This window comes from Pseudophryne corroboree, chromosome 9, assembly GCF_028390025.1.
Source record: "Pseudophryne corroboree isolate aPseCor3 chromosome 9, aPseCor3.hap2, whole genome shotgun sequence".
Classification (NCBI taxonomy): Eukaryota; Metazoa; Chordata; class Amphibia; order Anura; family Myobatrachidae; genus Pseudophryne; species Pseudophryne corroboree.
In genome coordinates, this window is record NC_086452.1 from 138,523,936 (window position 1) to 138,545,730 (window position 21,795).

The 21,795-nt window shown below is 48.2% G+C and overlaps 1 protein-coding gene across 1 annotated transcript in view; it reads left to right on the plus strand.

The window, feature by feature from the left end:
* Positions 1 to 4,254: 4,254 nt before the first annotated feature.
* The window catches only part of SLC44A3 (solute carrier family 44 member 3), a 347,672-nt gene continuing 330,131 nt past the window's right edge, over positions 4,255 to 21,795 (plus strand). Inside the window, exons 1-2 of the mRNA XM_063939826.1 lie at positions 4,255 to 4,483; positions 4,575 to 4,669. Coding sequence (XP_063795896.1) covers positions 4,646 to 4,669 — 24 coding nt within the window. The 5' untranslated portion in view covers positions 4,255 to 4,483; positions 4,575 to 4,645. The remainder of the gene's footprint in view (positions 4,484 to 4,574; positions 4,670 to 21,795) is intronic.

Sequence of the window (21,795 nt, forward strand, 5' to 3'; positions counted from 1 at the left end):
CATTGATATCCAGAGACACTGGAAATTTCCCCTCCTGCAGACCTGAGATCACCGCTCTCAGAGACTCCATCTTGAATTTGAACACTAGTAAGTACGGGTTCAACGACTTGAGGTTTAAAATCGATCTTACCGAACTGTCTAGTTTCGGTACTACAAACAGGTTGGAATAATGGGGGTAATTCTGAGTTGATCGCAGCAGGAACTTTGTTAGCAGTTGGGCAAAACCATGTGCACTGCAGGGGAGGCAGATATAACATGTGCAGAGAGAGTTAGATTTGGGTGTGGTGTGTTCAATCTGCAATCTAAATTGCAGTGTAAAAATAAAGCAGCCAGTATTTACCCTGCACAGAAACAAAATAACCCACCCAAATCTCACTCTCTCTGCACCTTATATCTGCCTCCCCTGCAGTGCACATGGTTTTGCCCAATTGCTAACAAAGTTCCTGCTGCGATCAACTCAGAATTACCCCCAATATCCCTTGTTTTGCAGATGATGTGGAGCTGGAACAATGATCTGAGTCTGTACCAGTTTTTCAGTGGCGTTCTGTATGGTCATACTTGCTTCCTGTGAAACTGGTAAGCCTTATTTGAAGAATCTGCGAGGTGGGAGCTCCTGAAACTCCAGTCTGTAGCCCTGGGAAATAAGATCTATGACCCAGGGATCCTGGCATGATGTTGTCCAGATGTGACTGAAAAATTTTAGTCGGGCACCCACCTGCCAGTCTTCCAGGCATAACGGTCCACCGTCATGCTAAGGGCTTTGAGGAAGCAGAGCTTGAGCTCTGTTCCTGTGAACCGGCAGTTGCTGGTTTTCGTGGTTTACATCTAGAGCCTCTGGTGGCTGTAGAAAAAACTCTAGTTTTGCCCTTAAACTTGGCAGTCCGAAAGGACTGTAGATTAGGTCCTGAGTAGGCTTTCCTAGTTGGGGGAGCTGCAGAAGGAAGATACGTGGACTTACTTGCAGTAGCTTTGGAGATCCATTTGTCTAGTTCATTTCCAAATAAGGCCTCTCCTGTGAAGGGTAGGCCTTCCACGCCTTTCCTGGAGTACGCATCTGCAGTTCACTGGCATAGCTATAAGCCTCTGCGTGCTGACACTGCCATAGCAGTGTGTGCAGACATTAAGCAAGCCTATTTCTTTTATGGCTTCCACCATAAAATTTACAGAGTCCTGTATATGTTGCAGGAGTAAAACAATCTCCCCCTTAAGCAAGGTACCTAGCCCCTCAATTAGGTTACCCGACCATTTTGCGATGGCCTTAGTAATCCACCCACATGCTATAGTGCAGGCCTGGCCAACCTGTGGCTCTCCAGATGTTGTGAAACTACACATCCCAGCATGCTCGGCCACAGTTTTAGCATTCCCTAATAGCAAAACTGTGGCAAAGCATGATGGAACTTGTAGTTTTACAACAGCTGGAGAGCCGTAGGTTGGCCAGGCCTGCTATAGTGGGTCTCTGGGCCACCCCAGCAGCTGTATATAAAGATTTGAGTGTATTCTCAATTCTACGATCAGCCGTGTCTTTTAGGGAGGCTGCACCAGGGACAGGCAATACAATTTTCCGTTACAGCCTGGATACTGATGCATCCACTATCGGTGGATTTTCCCATTTTTTCCTATACTCAGGAGCAAAGGGAAAAGATGATATCAATCTTTTAGGGATTTGAAATTTCCTATCAGGATTAACCCACTGTTCTTCAAACAGAGTATTTAGTTCCTTTGACACGGGAAAAGTGGCTGAGGATTTATTTTTTATATTAAAATAAAATTCGTCAGTCTCCTCTGTTACCTTATCAGGGATATGCAGAACCTCTCTGATAGCCTCTATTCCCTGTGACAGAGTAGCCTCTCCCTTCTCTGTGTCCACCTCCCCCTCCTCCATGTCTGACCCCTCATCATCAGAGTCAGACTGCAGGATATAGGCCAAATTATGTTTTTGCGGACAAATGATAGGGGACTGAGACGCTGGTTTGAGTACTGAGTCTCTGTTCATAAACTCCGTCATCGATTGTCTTAAGTATTGCGTCTCTTTCTCATTGCATGATAATTTAGTAGAAATATTGGAAATCATTCCCGTAATGGAATCCAGCCAAGCTGGTTCTGCCCTGCTAGCCTGGGAGGGTGTATTGCACTGAGGACACTGCAGTGAATCCCCTAGAGAAGAGGAACACTGGGGGTCATTCCGAGTTGATCGTAGCTGTGCTAAATTTATCACAGCTACGATCATCTTCCCTGACATGCAGGGGGAAGCCCAGCACAGGGCTAGTCCGCCCCGCATGTCAGTGCCGCCCCTCCCCCGCACAAATAAAAAAGCATCGCACAGCGGCGATGCTTTTGTATTTCTGGAGTAACTCCCGGCCGGCGCAGCTCCTGCAGCTGGCCGGGAGTTCTTCGTCGCTGCCGCTGGCCGCAGCGGCTGCGTGAGACGTCACGCATCCGCCGCGGCCTTCCCCCCCAACGGTCCGGCCACGCCTGTGTTGCCGGACCGCTCCCCCTAAACGGCGGCTTGAGGCTGCCGTTCAGCCCCCCCGCCCAGCAACCGCCTCTGTCTCAGAGGCGATCGCAAGGCAACGACGAGTGCCATGCGCCGGCGCACTGCGGTGCCGGCGCATGCGCAGTTCCGACCCGATCGCTGCGACAAACTGCAGCGAGCGATCGGGTCGGAATGACCCCCACTGTGCCTTACATAAAACACACTCTTTGTCTGACATACTGTGACAGTGACAGTACACACACACATGAAAAGGTTAAATGCACAATTAACCCACAAACAGCCCTTCCAGAGAGACACAGAGAAAGCCTGGAGCCAGCATACGGTGCCCTTACTGCTAATGCCAAGCTTAGCCGGGTCGCAGACCAAGTACCCAGATTGGGGATTTAGTACACTAGTAAGCACTCCCCCCCTGCTATGATCCTCTGGTACCACTGAGGTAATCTGGACTCTCCCGGAGGAGCTGTACGTCCCTGTCAGTCAGCGTCTGTGTCCACTGCAGAGGGAAAATGGCGCTGGTGAGCTGCTGGATCCGCTCATAGTGAAGCCCCGCCCCTTCAATGGCGCGCGGTCTTCCCACTTTTTTATACTGGCTGAGGTTTATTGCTTAAAATGAAGTCAGCCGCCTTTTAAGTCTGTAATGCCAGTCTGGGTACTGCGTACATCCGTAGTGTACTTAGACTCAGTTCGCTCCCTCAGAAGCGGTGCGTGCGCACTGTGTACTGAGTCTGGAGACCCAGCCGCCCCACGTAGAAGCCATGCGTCTCTGTACCCTCATGCCACCATAATGGCCGGCGACCCGTTAACCGGGATGCCGGCTTAGTACTCACCAGTCTTCTGGCTCTGTTTGGGGTGGCGGAGTGCTGCGGGAATGTACGCTCGCCGTGGTGAGGCTTGTGAATAGTTCCCTCAGGAGCTTAGTGTCCTGTAAGCGGGGAACGGGACCATTAACCCTTCAAGAGGTTGGGCCATTCCCCCCCAAATCCCACGAAGCAGGCAGGCTGACCTGCCTGAAAATAACAAACTGAGAAAATAAATGCAGAAAACTCTTCCGTAGTTTGCAGCAACGTGACCGGCTCCTTCGGGCACATTTTCTAAACTGAGTCTAGTAGGAGGGGCATAGAGGGAGGAGCCAGTGCACACTATCTAATTCTTAAAGTGCCCAAGTCTCCTAGCGGACCCGTCTATACCTCATGGCATGGTCAGATTGGCCATCTGGCAGACTGGCACATGCCAGAAGGGCCGATTGGCAGGTGGGCCGAAGCGGTCACTCAGAGAGCCGGGAAGGCTGCATGCAGCACAGCCTCTGACTCTCTGGTTCCATGGTAATGGGGGCGTGCCACGAGTCCACGCCCCCATGACTCGCGGCACGTCCGCATACGCCATGTAGCGCACCCCCCCCCCCCCCCCCCCCCCCCGTGACGCAGGCACGTTCACAAAATCCAGGGCCGAATTAAGGGCCGTCGCTGCCCATAGTACTAAATGGATTCCCAGTATCCTCTAGGACGTAAGAGAAATTCAGTTTTAAGCATTATTATTAAATTACTAGATTAAATGACTAGTTGTTTAATATACATAAACACGCATATACATATACTGTATACACACACTCACTCTAGTGGGCCGGCGAGTATAAAGTGTCTACTTGGCTCAATAAATAATAATAAACAAACATAATAATAATAATAATAATCTGGCTGTGGAATTAAACACAATCAAAAAACAAGACAGTCAGGGGGCAACAGGACAGGAGTGTGTGATCCTCTCGAGCTGGCCCTGCACCAGCCGGGCAGCAGTGACGCCGGCGGCCAGCAGGGGGCACCTCCCCGTGTGTTTTACACGTGCACAACAGCGTCGGGTGCGCGCCTCGCAGTACTGTGACAGGGGTGTCGCACCTGGCCGTACACACCGGGACCCTGAATACTGCGCGTCTGTCTCACTGTGAGCCAATACTCTCCGGCCAGCGGCGACCGCACCTGGGAGTGACCGGCTGTAAGTATGGGACTCTGGCGGGACGGGCGGAGTAGCGGGCAGTGCCATGTGGGCAGTCAGTAACTTGTCCCTGTGCTCTACCCCATGGCAGGGAACAGATCGCCGCCGTGTGGCATGTTCGTCTCCTGCTCGGTGGTCCTGCTGCTGCTGTGAGCCCCCGCTATGACGTGCTGCGGGGAGTATCAGGTAACAGGGCACTCACGTCCCTCTCCTCCAAATATTATATGTCACCCACCCTCCGTGCTGGCACACACCCTCCTGCTGACAGCTCTACCTCCTGTCACCCTGGCCTTGCAGAAGTGTGGAGTGTCAGCTCACTTGGTTCAGGACTACTTAGGTGTAGTAGAAGGATTTATAGTGGATCATTAGTATTGGTCTGGGACGATTTTTTATCCAGACAGATGCCCGCACGGAGAAGGGCAAGAGATCTCTGCCCCCTGACTGTCTTGTTTTTTGATTGTGTTTAATTCCACAGCCAGATTATTATTATTATTATGTTTGTTTATTATTATTATTATTATTATTATTATTATTATTATTATGTTTCTGTTTATGATTATTGTTTATCTAGGTTGCATAGGATTGAGGTGTTTTTAAATATACATAAAAGTAGACTTCCTTTTAATACATCCCTTTAACTATAAGGCAGCACAAGGGTTACATTGTGCCATACAGGGAGAAAGACAGACAGCAAGCTACATACTACAGGCTAGAATAGATAGCAGAGCCATAACTAGGGTGGTGTGGCCAGTGTCACCGCACAGAGCGCAAATGCCCTGTGGGTGGAACCGGCCGCTACATGGTATATCAGTAGCAGTGTGCCCATGTCCTTCTCTGCCAGGCACACCACTACTAATATGCAGTGCACTTGGGGATTGGGCAGTGACTTTTCTTATGGGCAGTACGGATGATGTAATGGTTAGCATTACTGCCTCACAGCACTGTATTCATGGGTTCAATTCCCACCATGGTCCTAACTGTGTGGAGTTTGTATATTCTCCCCGTACTTGCGTGGGTTTCCTCCCACAATCCAAAAATATACTGGTAAGTTAATTGGATCTCAACAAAAATTAACCCTAGCGCAGTGGTTCTCAAACTGTGCGCCATGGCACACTGGGATGCCTCAGGACACTTGCATGGGTGCCTTGGATTGGTGGTCCAGGAACAATTCAAATTATTTATGGTCAATGTAATAGGCAAAACCAGTGCTGGTGGCTGCCAGTCATAAAATGTGTCAAAACAGGGGCAAATCTTGCCCCTCACCACACAATTGAACCTAAGTATAACATATAAACACAATTTACTTAATTTAATATTTCTATCTCAATTTCTCAATAAGAAACTCTTGGCCTAGGGGTGCCGTGAAAAAAATTCTGACACTCTAGGGCGCCTTGGTTAAAAAAAGTTTGGGAACCACTGACCTAGCGTGAATGTGTGTGCATGTACACGTGGTAGGGAATATAGATTGTAAGCTCCACTGGGGCAGGAATTGATGTGAATTGGCAAAATATTCTCTGTAAAGCGCTGCGGAATATGTGTGTGCTATATAAATAACTGGCAATAATAATGTCACACCCAGCTGTTCTGCATTGCAGTTATCAGTGGTGCATCCACCACAACTGCCATATATTACTGGTCTCCGCACTCTGTCCTCCTGGATCCCATACTTACCTTGTTCCCGGCAGATGGTCCTCCTCTTCTGGGTATGTCCCGTTTCCCTCGCAGTTGAAGCCATTGAGGATCGCGTCCAGGCTTCCACTACATTGGGGAGACGGGAGAAATCTTCTACAATTTTTGCATCTTGTTGTGGGGGGAAAGGGGGGGGGGGGAATTTCGGAGAGGGAAGGAGGAGGAGGGTGCCCAAAGCATAATTTTGCACCTGGGCTCACCATTCTTAATTCCGCCACTGGTTCTGTGCTCCATTTCCCGCAGTATCTTCAGGGAGAGACGTCATGACGTCTCTCCAGAGTACGCTCACTGTGCCCTGTTGAGTCTTTATGGGACCATTGAGGTTGGATGTAGGCTGTTCTTGAGGGACAGAGATGGATAACCTGGGGTGGCCCGGTTTGTTGCTACTTGAAGGGGGGTGGGCATTACTACTACTTTGTGGCATAGTGTACAAGGGGCACTACGTCTGTGGCATAATGTGCAAGGGGCACTACTGTGTGGGCATAATGTGTAATGGACACTAATACTGTGTGGCATAACGTGTAGGAGGCATTACTACTGTGTGGCATAATGTTTAAGGGGCACTGATACTGAGTGGCGTAGTTTGAATTGTGAATACTATTGTGGCCATACCCCTTCCTATGAGGACACACCCCATTTTTTGGCGGCATGCTTTGACGCATGCTGTCCCTATTTAAAATATGTGGGGGAGCACCAGTGCTCTTTCAGTAAAGTTCACCAAAATGTCTTGTTAAAGCTCTGATAGACAGTATATAAAAGCACATAGCTACAGTGAGCATAATTACATAGAGAAGACAAAGGGTAGGGGGCCCTGCTCATACAGTACAAGCTTACAGTCTATAGGATCATGGATGAACACAATAAGGAGAAATTGCAGAGACTGCAATGTTAGAAAAAGTGATTTTTTTTTTTTTAGGGTACGCTTGATGTCTGTAGAGCAGGCATTCCCAACCCCGGTCCTCAAGGCACACCAACAGTGCAGGGTTTAGTGATATCCAGGCTTCAGCACAGATGGTTAAATCAAAATAACTGAGGTACTAATTAAGTCACCTGTGCTGAAGCCTGGATCAGAGGCGTATCTACCCCTTGGCCAGGATGGCACTCGCCAGGGGCGCCAGCAGAAGAAGGGCGCTGCCCGGAGGTGCCACCCGCGGCCAGGGGGTAGATTTGTCACTTGCATAGTAGAGGCAGTGAGTGACCTGTGCGATCGAACAGGAGACATCAATCAGTGTAATTAGCGCCGATGTCCGGCACCGCACTTCAGTAAAGCAGCTAAAAAACTACAGCTCCCATCAACCATTGCTGCCAGGAGCTCCCGACAGCAAAGGCTTCTGGGAGCTGTAGTTTTATTTATTGCTGCATCGCTAAAGTGCGGTGCCGGACATAGGCGCTAATTACACATGACTGTTGATGGGCATGTCATGTGACCGGCGGCTCTGGGGGTGACAGGAAGATGGTGGCATGTGGAGGGTCGCGGTGCTGCTGCTGCTGTGGTGACTGGAGGAACTGGTAAGAGGACCTAGTGTTTATGAGACTGTTCCAGCCTGCTGTATCCCCTGCCCCAACATCTCCGTCCTCCCCGCGCATTACATCCCCCTGCCTCCCTCCACACACAATACACCTCCCAATGACCCTGACACCCCTCCTCTGTCACACAATGCTGCCCCTATACCCCTCATGCCCCCCTCCACACACATTACACCCCTCATGCCCCTGACACCCCTCGTCTGTCACACCCTATACCCCAGACATCCCTCATACCAAAGACATCCCTCATGCCCTACCATGACACCATCATATCCTGACTGCCCTCCTCTGTTACACCCTGCTTCCCCCTAATACCCCAGACATCCCTCATGCCCCCTACCCACATTACACCCCCCAAGCCCCCGAACCCCCCCTGCCCTGTCACATCCTGCTCTCCCCACCATAGCCCAGACATTCACAATGCCCCTCCACTGTCACACCCCTATTACCCCTCCCACCAGGGGTGTAAGTTTATAGCAGATGCCCAGAGGTGAACCAGACTAATGGTGCCAACCCCCACCCCTTCACTTTCACCACCAACACACACAGCCACATATATACAGTACATACACACAGCCACATATACACACATAACCACATATACACAATCACAGCCACATATATACATACACACACAGCCACATATACACACACAGCCACATATACACACTCACAGCCACATACAGACACACATAACCACATATACACACTCACAGCCCCATATACACACTCATACACATTCACAACCAAATATGCACACTCACAGCCACATATGCACACTCACAGCCACATATGCACACACATAACCACAGCCCTGGGCCATACACAGTAGTGAGTTCCAAGCATGGGATGCCGCCCGCCCAGACATCCCTGGGCACCCCCCCCATTCCTTCTTACTTATGGCCAAACACCACACAGTGGTGTTTGGCAGCCGCGGGCTGCAGCACCTCTCCCAGTGTTGAGAGCGCCGGACGCTGATTCCCATATTCGCTACCAGCCGCTCCCCCCATTGGTACTGGCCCTGTCAGTGTCACCATGCTGCAGGACGATACAGTGCAGGGCTGTGGTGCTCACGTGACGTACAGCAGAGGGGAAAAGAGGGGGAGGTTGGTTGGCTCTGCGTGCGGGAGCCAGGCTGTAAGGGGCAGGCACTCTGCTGCTCAACACTGCCGGTAAATCCCGCCTCCCCTTACACGGACTTGAGAGCTGCAGTGCACATCATTGCTAACTGGCACACAGTAATTAAAGTGACCAGAGGCAATGGAGGAGGTGCCCTCTTCAGAGCAGGAGCCCGGCGATAGCCGACTCCATTGACTCCAGTACTTCCACCACCGCCTCCTACCCCTAATACCTCAGACACCCCTCATGCCCCTCCCTACACTGCAAATATACATACCCCAGAAACCCTCATACCCCAGACACCCCTCATGCCCCCTCCCTCCCACATTACATACTCCATGCACCTGACACCCCTCCTCTGTCACACCCTGCTTGGGAGGAGTGGGGACACCAAAGGAAACGTTCGTCCTGGGCGCCACAAGGTCTCAATCCGGCACACACATGCATTTATAGATGTATAAAATATGCCTAATGGGAATTTTATCACTGTGTGTGTGTATATATATATATATATATATATATATATATATATATATATATATATATATATATATACACAAAAACAAAAGTTCTCTTGGGGAGCTTTACCACCACAGATATACTTATATAATTATAAAATCATTTATTAAAAAACATGTATACTTTTATAACATGAATCACAAGATCACATATGTCATATGAGCAATACATTCATTTCTGATTGTCTGTTATACATGATGTTTTCAATCATTAGATGAAATACTTATTCCTCAGCATGAGAAAGTATGAATGATCAGTTCACTGTTTTTACGGAAAACGCACAATCGTTTCAACGATTGTGCGTTTTCCGTAAAAACAGTGAACTGATCATTCATACTTTCTCATGCTGAGGAATAAGTATTTCATCTAATGATTGAAAACATCATGTATAACAGACAATCAGAAATGAATGTATTGCTCATATGACATATGTGATCTTGTGATTCATGTTATAAAAGTATACATGTTTTTTAATAAATGATTTTATAATTATATAAGTATATCAGTGGTGGTAAAGCTCCCCAAGAGAACTTTTGTTTTTGTCCATTCTATGTGCAGTACTCCTTCTGACAGGGGGTACCTCTCAGTGGTTTGAGCTATTAGACTATAGCGCAATTAAGGGGTCTTAAGTTTTTATATATATATATATATATATATATATATATATATATCTCTATCTATCACACACACACACACACACACACACACACACACACACACACACACACACACACACCTGCAGCCCTGACCATATAGTGCAGAGGGGAACCGCTTAGAACATATAAACATACATGTTATCATGTATGTAATATATGTGCTGGCTGGCTCCCCCAGGGATCTGGCATACATCTGTAGACGGATCAGGCAGTGTGTTCTGCATACACACTGCCCGATCCGTCATGACTGATGTTACAATTGGATGGGCATTTACATGTGCCCGCCCAGTTGCACTGTCAATCACCGCATCGGCTTGTGCATCAAGTGTACAGGTGGTCTGTAGATATATTGGTCATCAGCTGTGCTGCACAGACGAAGTCGTTCACAGACATATCACTGGTGCACACTGGCCGACGCAACTGTGATATATTGACAGCTCAATTGAATGGCGATATATATCGACTAGTGTGTACCCAGCATTAGGCTTCACACACTCCTTGTAAATCCGCCCCCAGACTCCTGTGAAACTAGCCAATGGGAGTCTGGGAGCAGGCTTAGAAGGAGTGTGTGTAGCCTTTTGCTGATTCCTGGTTGCCACACGGCTCCAGATATACTGCTGCATGTATTATATATAATTTAATAATGTAATGTGATTTGAATTGGGGGTACTATTGCGTGGCCACACACTTTTTTCGGCCTTCCTCATTTCAAATATGGGGCGGGGGGCGCCAGTCTCTTACTTTGCCAGGGGCGCTCGGACCCCTAAATACACCCCTGGCCTGGATATCACTAAAACCTGCACTGTTAGTGTGCCTTGAGGACCGTGGTTGGGAATGCCTGCTGTAGAGTGTAGGAAGTGACGGTTGTGTCCTGTGCTTTCTAAAATAAAAATTAGAACCTATTTAATGTGACTAGAGAATCATCGTAATGAAAAAACAAAAACCGTCAGATACACGCAATAAACAGGGTTTGCTTGAATGTAGCCTTACGTATTTGCACAAGGGTAAGATAGGGTTTTCACAAATATGTCACTTGCTGACATAGCCCTATTTAATTTCATCGCCCCAATATATTTAGAAATTTCAGTAATTAATATAAAAATAAAAAGCGGATAGTAACTATAAACTTGATTCTTTGCCCCAACTAGCAGAACAATTGTGTCCCATTATCTTGGACCTGTGACATTTTTAAATATGTAATCATTTCAGCAAGTCTGCTCAGTTATACAGGATGCGGTCAAGATCCCGCTGGACGGAATCCAGGCGGTCGAAATACCGACGCCGGAATCCTGACCGGCACAATCCCGACATATTCTCCCTCCGTGGGTGTCCACGACACCCATAGAGGGAAGATAAATTAGTGTGCCAAGCGTAGCGAGACACCGTGCCCGCAGCGTGGCGATCGAAGCGAGCCCGCAAGGGTCTGCGTTCCGCTCGCCACCCCTGTCAGGATTGTGTGGTCGGGATTCCGGCGTCGGTATTTCGAGCGCCGGGATCCCGTCCAGCGGGATTTAGTACTGATCCCAGTTATACTTGTTATTTGTTAAAGTGAACTAAATTTCTTAAAGTGAAAGCTACCTTCTAGGGCTGAACCAGCATTTATGGGAACACAGGGTAATTCAGACCTGATCGCTGCTGTGCATTTTCGCACAGTGGGTGGTCAGACACAAACTGTGCATGCGTATGCACCGCAATGCGCAGGCGCGTCGCGCGGGTACAGAGCGGATCGCCACTCAGCGATGGGTTTGTGCGACGGATCCGTTTGCACGGGCGATCGCAAGGAGATTGACAGGAAGAAGGCGTTTGTGGGTGTCAACTGACCGTTTTCTGGGAGTGTCTGGAAAAACGCAGGCGTGTCCATGCGTTAGCAGGGAGGGTTCCTGACATCAATTCCGGTCCTGTACATTCTGATGTGATCGCAGCGGCTGAGTAAGTCCTGGGCTGCGCAGAGACTGCACAAAATCTATTTGTACAGCTCTGCTACACATGCGTTTGCACACTTGCACAGCTAAAATACACTCCACTGTGGGTGGCAACTATCTGATCACAGCAGTGCAAAAATCACTTGCTAGCGATCAGGTCTATATTAGGCCTACAGTCTCTTACTTTGTGCTTCAGTGATTTTAAATGTTCCTTGTAATTTGATAGGTTGAATTGTTCCAGCCACAAAAACATCTGCCTTCACAGACACTTTGCAATAATACATAACATGATGCCTTCTATAATTGCCTTATCAATTGAGCTATTGATAATTGCCATATTGCTGTTGTTGTTTGTGATGACAAGTCAGGTATCCAATTAGGACTTGGCCATTTCTCAACTGATACTGTACGTATAATGGCTGGGTTTTTCGCTCATATACTTATCACTAACATCCTGGCTAAATATAGGTAGTTGTCTAGTGACATCAGGCTTCTCGAGAGATAAAAGAGAAGCATTTGAAAAATCTGTGCTCCAGTATTTTAAAAATCTTTTGTCATTCGTAGCATGTTGTTTTTTTTTTTTTTTGGTGTTGTTCCTCTTACAGTAACCAGTTATATATATATTACAATAACCGAGGATTATGTTTCCAAGTGTTATTATTTTTTAACCTTCTTAGCTATTCATAATTGAAATAATATTATCCATATCGTATCTAGATCACTGTTTGCATTCCATTTGTGTGCGTTCATCAATATAGATTTCAAATTATATTCCAGTTGCCAGTGGGAAAGTCACTCTGCGGGTGTATTGAGCAGCCACTGAAATGTGTACATAGCACTGTACAATTGATGTGGTAAGGGAGGATCTGGAAAAGGAAGTGTATAAAATAAAAGATTGGTGGCGATCGTAGTTTTACTGCCATGTCAATGGATGTATTTATTTAGGCAGGCAGAGCAGTGATTCAGTGTGCTTGTGTGCTTTTCCTAATCTGGTAGCAAGGGAAGAGCCAGAGCAGATAAACAATCTGCAAGCTTTAAATATTTGTACCTTGGCAGTGCAGTGGTTAGCTCATATTCCCGCGGCCTCACTCCTAATTATGTTGCTGTAAAATCCAGCTCAGTAATTATTTATTTATTTTACAAAAAGTGGGACACTTACAGGAATTAAAAAGTTGTCTAAATAGACACATTTAAAGCTCACGTGAAGGATGGTATACAAGGGTGTCCATGTCAGTATTCTGTTTTGAAAGTAACCGTAGCTGATTGAGGGGCAGATTTATTAAGCCAGGTGAAGTGATAAAGTGGAAGGTGATAATACATCAGCCAGTCAGCTCCTAAATGTCATTTCTCTGACGTCCTAGTGGATGCTGGGTACTCCGTAAGGACCATGGGGTATAGACGGGCTCCGCAGGAGACTGGGCACTCTTAAAAGAAAGATTAGGTACTATATCTGGTGTGCACTGGCTCCTCCCTCTATGCCCCTCCTCCAGACCTCAGTTAGTATCTGTGCCCGGCCAGAGCTGGATGCACCCTAGGGGCTCTCCTGAGCTTCCTAGAAAAGAAAGTATTTGTTAGGTTTTTTATCTGCTGGCAACAGACTCACTGCTACGTGGGACTGAGGGGAGAGAAGCGAACCTACCTGCTTGCAGCTAGCTTGGGCTTCAAAGGCTACTGGACACCATTAGCTCCAGAGGGATCGAACACAGGCCCAGTCCTCGGTCGTCCGGTCCCAGAGCCGCGCCGCCGTCCCCCTTGCAGAGCCAGAAGAACGAAGAGAAGTTGAAAATCGGCGGCTGAAGACTCCGGTCTTCATTAAGGTAGCGCACAGCACTGCAGCTGTGCGCCATTGCTCCCTTAGCACACCACACACTCCGGTCACTGATGGGTGCAGGGCGCTGGGGGGGGCGCCCTGGGCAGCAATTAGATTACCTTACTTGGCGAAAAGCACATAATACAGTCTGATAAACTGTATATGTGCATTAACCCCCGCCATTAAAGTACATAAAAGGACAGAAGCCCGCCGCTGAGGGGGCCGGGCCTTCTTCCTCAGCACACCGGCGCCATTTTCTCTTCACAGCTCAGCTGGAAGGAAGCTCCCCAGGCTCTCCCCTGCAGTATCCTGGTACACAAAGGGTAAAAAAGAGAGGGGGGGGCACATAAATTTAGGCGCAAAACTGTGTATATAAGCTGCTATAGGGGAAAAATCACTCAGTATAGTGTACATCCCTGTATTATATAGCGCTGTGGTGTGTGCTGGCATACTCTCTCTCTGTCTCTCCAAAGGGCCTGGTGGGGGAACTGTCTTCAAATAGAGCATCCCCCTGTGTGTGTGGTGTGTCGGTACGCGTGTGTCGACATGTCTGAGGTAAAAGGCTCCTCTAAGGAGGTGATAGAGCGGATATGTGTGTGGAGGGTGTCTCCGTCGACAACGCCGACACCTGTTTGGATATGTGTAAGTGCTGAGGTAAAATTATTGCACAAAAGGTTAGGGAACAGAAAGGAAATCTACCCTGGTCTGTCCCTATGTCACAGAGTCCTTCAGAGTCTCCCTATGTTCACTATCCAAAATAACAAAGTATCGACACGGAGTTTAACTCCACTGTCGACTACGATAATGCAAAGTTACAGCCAAGAGGGCTAAAAGATATTCAATATATGATTATTAGAATAAAAGATGATTTGCATATCACTGATGACTCATCTGTCCCTGACATGAGAGTACACATGTTAAGGGGAAGAATGCTGAGGTACATTTCCCTCCTCTCATGAGGAAAAAGAGCGGGAATCTCCAGACAAGAGACGGCAGCTTCCCACAAGAGAATTCTCAGGCTGTATCCTTTCCCCACTAGGGCCAGGATGTGTTGAGAATCTTCCCCTTGGGTGTCCTGTTTGCACTAGCTATTCTCAGGGATCCTGCAGATAGTGTGCACATTCTAGTATACTACCCAGACCGGCGATTGTGTCGGCATGGGTTTATAGCTCTTTGGCAGCGTGGACAGGTACCTTATCAGCAGAGATTGAGACCCTAGTATGCATATAAATATTTTAAGATGCTGTCTTAAGTGATAGATATATAATTATAAAGCATGCCCAAAGGGACATGAGTATACTGGGTCCTAGAGACAAAAGCTATGTCGATTTCTGCTTGACGTGTCCTGTAGAATATACATTGGACAGATGATGCCGACTTAAGAGGCATATGGAAGGCTGAGGATTGTGTGGAGAAAGGTTCTCGGGCCTGGTCTCCACAGCTATAGCTGGTAATTCTGATATTTTGCCTTATATTCCTGCACAGCCTAGGAAAGCACGACATTATTAAATGCATCTTTTCGAATAAAGAAACAAGAAAGTCTGAGGTGTGTCCTTTCTTGTCAGAGCCGGGGGCAGAGGAAAGAAGCTGTACAACACAGCTAGTCCCCAGGAACCGAAGTCCTCCCCGGCCTCTACAAAAATCCACCGCATGTCGCTGGGGCTCCACAGGCGGAGCTAGGCCCGGTGGGGACACGCCTTCGTAAGTTCAGCCACAAGTGGGTTCACTCCCTGTTAGATCCCTGGGCAATAGAAATTGTATCGCAGGGATACAGGCTGGACTGTGAGAAGATGCCCCCTCACCGAGGACCCGGCGGGCTTCCCCCCAAGAGAGGGAGCCAGTGTTAACTGCAATTCGTAAATTGTATCTTCAACAGGTGGTGGTCAAGGGTCCCCTCCTTCAACAAGAGGGTGTTATTATTCGACCATGTTATAATCCCGAAACCAGACGGTTTCGGTTAGACCCATTTCTCTGACGTCCTAGTGGATGCTGGGAACTCCGTAAGGACCATGGGGAATAGCGGCTCCGCAGGAGACTGGGCACATCTAAAGAAAGCTTTAGGACTAGCTGGTGTGCACTGGCTCCTCCCCCTATGACCCTCCTCCAAGCCTCAGTTAGATTTCTGTGCCCGACGAGAAGGGTGCACACTAGGGGCTCTCCTGAGCTCTTTGTGAAAGTTTTAGTTTAGGTTTATTATTTTCAGTGAGACCTGCTGGCAACAGGCTCACTGCATCGTGGGACTAAGGGGAGAAGAAACGGACTCACCTGCGTGCAGAGTGGATCGGGTTTCTTAGGCTACTGGACATTAGCTCCAGAGGGACGATCACAGGTTCAGCCTGGATGGGTCCCGGAGCCGCGCCGCCGGCCCCCTTACAGAGCCAGAAGAGCGAAGAGGTCCGGTGAAATCGGCGGCAGAAGACGATCCTGTCTTCAGATAAGGTAGCGCACAGCACCGCAGCTGTGCGCCATTGCTCTCAGCACACTTCACACTCCGGTCACTGAGGGTGCAGGGCGCTGGGGGGGCAGCGCCCTGAGACGCAATAAATCGATAAAACCTTATATGGCTAAAATAAATGCATCACATATAACTCCTGGGCTATATGGATGCATTTAACCCCTGCCAAAACATATAGAAAAACGGATGATAGGCTCCGCCCCTTTCTCTGCGTCCTTATCTCCTCAGCACACTGGCGCCATTTTCCCTCACAGCTCAGTTGGAGGGAAGCTCCCTGGCTCTCCCCTGCAGTCACTACACTACAGAAAGGGGTTAAAAAAGAGAGGGGGGCACAAATTAGGCGCAGTATAAACAATACAGCAGCTATAAAGGGAAAAACACTTATATAAGGTTATCCCTGTATATATATATAGCGCTCTGGTGTGTGCTTGCAAACTCTCCCTCTGTCTCCCCAAAGGGCTAGTGGGTCCTGTCCTCTATCAGAGCATTCCCTGTGTGTGTGCTGTGTGTCGGTACTTTTGTGTCGACATGTATGAGGAGAAAAATGATGTGGAGACGGAGTAGAGTGTCTGTAATAGTGTTGTCACCCCCTAGGGGGTCGACACCTGAGTGGATGTATTGTTGAAATTGCGTGACAGTGTCAGCTTTGTATAAAAGACAGTGGTTGACATGAGACAGCCGGCTACTCAGCTTGTGCATGTCCAGATGTCTCATACAGGGGCTCTAAAGCGCCCGTTACCTCAGATACAGACGCCGACACGGATACTGGCTCCTGTGTCGACGTGAAGAGACAACCGTGATTTCCAATAGGGCCACACATTGCATGATTGAGGCAATGGAAAATGTTTACACTTTTCTGATAATATGAATACCACCAAAAAAGGGGTATTATGTTTGGTGAGGAAAAACTTCCTATAGTTTTCCTGAATCTGAAAAATAAAATGAGGTGTGTGATGATGCATGGGTTTTCCTCCGATAACAATTGATAATTCTAAAAAGTTATTGGCAGTATACCTTTTCCCGCCAGTGGTTAGGGTGCGTTGGGAAACACCCCCTACAGGGGATAAGGCGCTCACACGATTGTAAGAACAAGGGCTCTACCCTCTCTTGAGATGGCCGCCCTTAAGGATCCTGCTGATAAAAAGCAGGAGGGTATCCTAAAATGTATTTACACACATACTGGTGTTATACTGCGACCAGCAATCGCCTCAGCCTGGATGTGCAGTGCTGGGTGGCGTGGTCGGATTCCCTGACTGGAAATATTGATATCCTAGATAAGGACAGTATATTATTGCCTATAGAGCAATTAAAAGATGCTTTTCTATATATGCATGATGCACAGCGGAATATTTGCCGACTGGCATCAAGTATAAGTGCTTTGTATCTACCAGTAAAGTGGTCAGGGATTCCAAACGGCATTTGGAATTGCCTTAAAAAAGGGGATGTACCTTAGGTCGCCTCTCAAAATAAGACGCCGTATTATCAGGCGCAGTCCTGGTTGGCAAGCGGACAAAAGGGTTCCTCTTTTCTGCTCGTGACAGAGGGAGAGGAAAATGGCTGCAGAGATCAGCCAGTTCCCAGGAACAGAAACCCTTTTCCGCCGCTGCCAAGCCCTCAGTATGACGCTAGGGCTTTACAAGTTCAGGCACGGTGGGGGCCGTTCTCAGTGAATTTCAGTGTGCAGTGGGCTCACTCGCAAGTAGACCCCTGGATCCTTCAGGTAATATTTCAGGGGTACAAATTGGAATTCGAGACGTATTCCCCTCGCCGTTTCCAAAAAGTCTGTTTTACCGACGTCTCCCGCTGTCAGGGAGGCAGTTTTGGAAGCCATTCACAAGCTGTATTCCCAGCAGGTGATAATCAAGGTACCCCTCCTGCAACAGGGAACGGGGTATTATTCCACACTATTGTGGTACCGAAGCCAGACGGCTCGGTGAGACCGATTTTAAAATCTAAAATCTTTGAACACTTACATACAGAGGTTCAAATTCAAAATTGAGTCACTCAGAGCAGTGATTGCAAACCTGGAAGAAGGGGACTACATGATGTCTCGGGACATCAAGGATGCTTACCTTCATGTCAAAATTTACCCTTCTCACCAAAGGTATCTCAGGTTATGGTACAAAACTGTCACTATCAGTTCAGACGCTGCCGTAGGGATGGTCCACGGCACCCCGGGTCTTTACTGAAGTAATGACCGAAATGATGATATTCCTTCGAAGGAAGGGAATTTTAGTTATCCTTTACTTGGACGATTCCCTGATAAGGGTAAGATCCAGAGAACAGTTGGAGGTCGGTGTAGCACTATCTCAGGTAGTGTTGCGGCAGCACGAGTGGATTCTCAATATTCCAAAATCGCAGCTGGTTCCGACGACTTGTCTTCTGTTCCTAGGGATGATCCTGGACACAGTCCAGAAAGAAGGAGTTTCTCCCGGAGGAGAAAGCCAGGGAGTTATCCGAGCTAGTCAGGAACCTCCTAAAACCGAACCAAGTTTCAGTGCATCAATGCACAAGGGTTCTGGGTAAAAATGGTGGCTTCCTACGAAGCAATCCCATTCGGCAGATTCCACACAAGAACTTTCCAGTGGAACCTACTGGACAAATGGTCCGGGTCGCATCTTCAGATGCATCAGCGGATAACCCTGTCACCAAGGACAAGGGTGTCCCTCCTGTGGTGGTTGCAGAGTGCTCATCTTCTAGAGGGCCGCAGATTCGGCATTCAGGACTGGGTCCTGGTGACCACGGATGCCAGCCTGCGAGGCTGGGGAGCAGTCACACAGGGAAAAAATATCCAGGGCTTATGGTCAAGCCTGGAGACAAAAATATCCTGGAACTAAGGGCCATTTACAATGCCCTAAGTCAAGCAAAACCTCTGCTTCAGGGTCAACCGGTATTGATCCAGTCGGACAACATCACGGCTGTCGCCCACGTAAACAGACAGGGCGGCACAAGAAGCAGGAGGGCAATGGCAGAAGCTGCAAGGATTCTCTGCTGGGCGGAAAATCATGTGATAGCACTGTCGGCAGTGTTCATTCCGGGAGTGGACAACTGGGAAGCAGACTTCCTCAGCAGACACGACCTCCACCCGGGGGAGTGGGGACTTCACCCAGAAGTCTTCCAACTGATTGTACACCGTTGGGAAAAACCAAAGGTGGACATGATGGCGTCCCGTCTTAACAAGAAACTGGACAGATATTGCGCAAGGTCAAGGGACCCTCAGGCAATAGCGGTGGACGCTCTGGTGACACCGTGGGTGTACCAGTCAGTGTATGTGTTCCCTCCTCTGCCTCTCATACCAAAAGTACTGAGAATCATAAGAAGGAGAGGAGTAAGAACGATACTCGTGGTTCCGGATTGGCCAAGAAGGACTTGGTACCCGGAACTTCAAGAGATGCTCACGGAAGACCCGTGGCCTCTACCTCTAAGAAAGGACCTGCTCCAGCAGGGGCCTTGTCTGTTCCAAGACTTACCGCGGCTGCGTTTGACGGCATGGCGGTTGAACGCCGGATCCTGAAGGAAAAAGGCATTCCAGATGAAGTCATCCCTACCCTGGTCAAAGCCAGGAAGGATGTAAGCGCAAAACATTATCACCGCATTTGGCGAAAATATGTTGCGTGATGTGAGGCCAAGAAGGCCCCTACAGAGGAATTTCAACTAGGTCGTTTCCTCCATTTCCTGCAGACAGGACTGTCTATGGGCCTAAAATTAGGGTCCATTAAGGTTCAAATTTCGGCCCTGTCGATTTTCTTCCAGAAAGAACTGGCTTCAGTACCTGAAGTTCAGACATTTGTAAAAGGGGTACTGCATATACAACCTCCTTTTGTGCCTCCAGTGGCACCTTGGGATCTCAATGTTGTTTTGAGGTTCCTTAAGTCACATTGGTTGAACCACTCACCACTGTGGACTTAAAATATCATCTCACATGGAAGGTGACGATGCTGTTAGCCCTGGCTTCAACCAGGCGTGTGTCAGAATTGGCGGCTTTTATCATATAAAAGCCCTTACTTAATTTTTCATTCTGACAGGGCAGAATTGAGGACTCGTCCTCAATTTCTCCCTAAGGTGGTTTCTGCTTTTCACATGAACCAACCTGTTGTGGTGCCTGCGGCTACTAGGGACTTGGAGGACTCCAAGTTACTTGACGTTGTCAGGGCCCTGAAAATATATGTTTCCAGGACGGCTGGAGTCAGAAAATCTGACTCGCTGTTTATCCTGTATGCACCCAACAAGCTGGGTGCTCCTGCTTCTAAGCAGACTATTGCTCGTTGGATTTGTAGTACAATTCAGCTTGCACATTCTGTGGCAGGCCTGCCACAGCCAAAATCTGTAAAAGCCCATTCCACAAGGAAAGTGGGCTCATCTTGGGCGGCTGCCCGAGGGGTCTCGGCTTTACAACTTTGCCGAGCAGCTATTTGGTCAGGGGCAAACACGTTTGCTAAATTCTACAAATTTGATACCCTGGCTGAGGAGGACCTGGAGTTCTCTCATTCGGTGCTGCAGAGTCATCCGCACTCTCCCGCCCGTTTGGGAGCTTTGGTATAATCCCCATGGTCCTTACGGAGTTCCCAGCATCCACTAGGACGTCAGAGAAAATAAGATTTTACTTACCGATAAATCTATTTCTCGTAGTCCGTAGTGGATGCTGGGCGCCCATCCCAAGTGCGGATTGTCTGCAATACTTGTACATAGTTATTGTTAACTAAATCGGGTTATTGTTGTTGTGAGCCATCTTTTCAGAGGCTCCTTCATTGTTATCATACTGTTAACTGGGTTCAGATCACAAGTTGTACGGTGTGATTGGTGTGGCTGGTATGAGTCTTACCCGGGATTCAATATCCTTCCTTATTATGTACGCTCGTCCGGGCACAGTATCCTAACTGAGGCTTGGAGGAGGGTCATAGGGGGAGGAGCCAGTGCACACCAGCTAGTCCTAAAGCTTTCTTTAGATGTGCCCAGTCTCCTGCGGAGCCGCTATTCCCCATGGTCCTTACGGAGTTCCCAGCATCCACTACGGACTACGAGAAATAGATTTATCGGTAAGTAAAATCTTATTATTGTATTAAAATCCCTGAACATATACCTGAAAAGGTTTAGGTTCAAGATGGAATCGCTAAGAGAGGTCATTGCAAGCCCGAAATGAATCGGGACATAAGGGATGCATACCTTCGTGTCCCCATTTATCCACCTCATCAGGCGTACCTCAGAATTGCGGTACGGGATTGTCATTACCAATTTCACCAAGGTAATGGCGGATATGATGGTGCTCCTGCGGAAGCAAGGTGTCACTATTATCACATACTTGGATGATCTCCTCATAAAAGTGAGATCAAGAGAGCAGTTGCTGGACAGTGTATCACCTTCTCTGGAAGTGAAACGGCAACACGACTGGATTCTATATATTCCGAAGTCGCAGTTGGTTCCTACAGCTCATCTGCCTCGCCTAGGCATGATCCTAGACCCAGACCAGAAGAGGGTTTATCTCTCGATACAGAGAGCTCAGGAGCTCATGACACTGGTCAGGAATCCATTGAAAACCAAAACAGGTGTCAGTGCATCACTGCACTCGAGTCCTGGGAAGGATGATGGCATCATACGAGGCCATCCCCTTCGGCTGG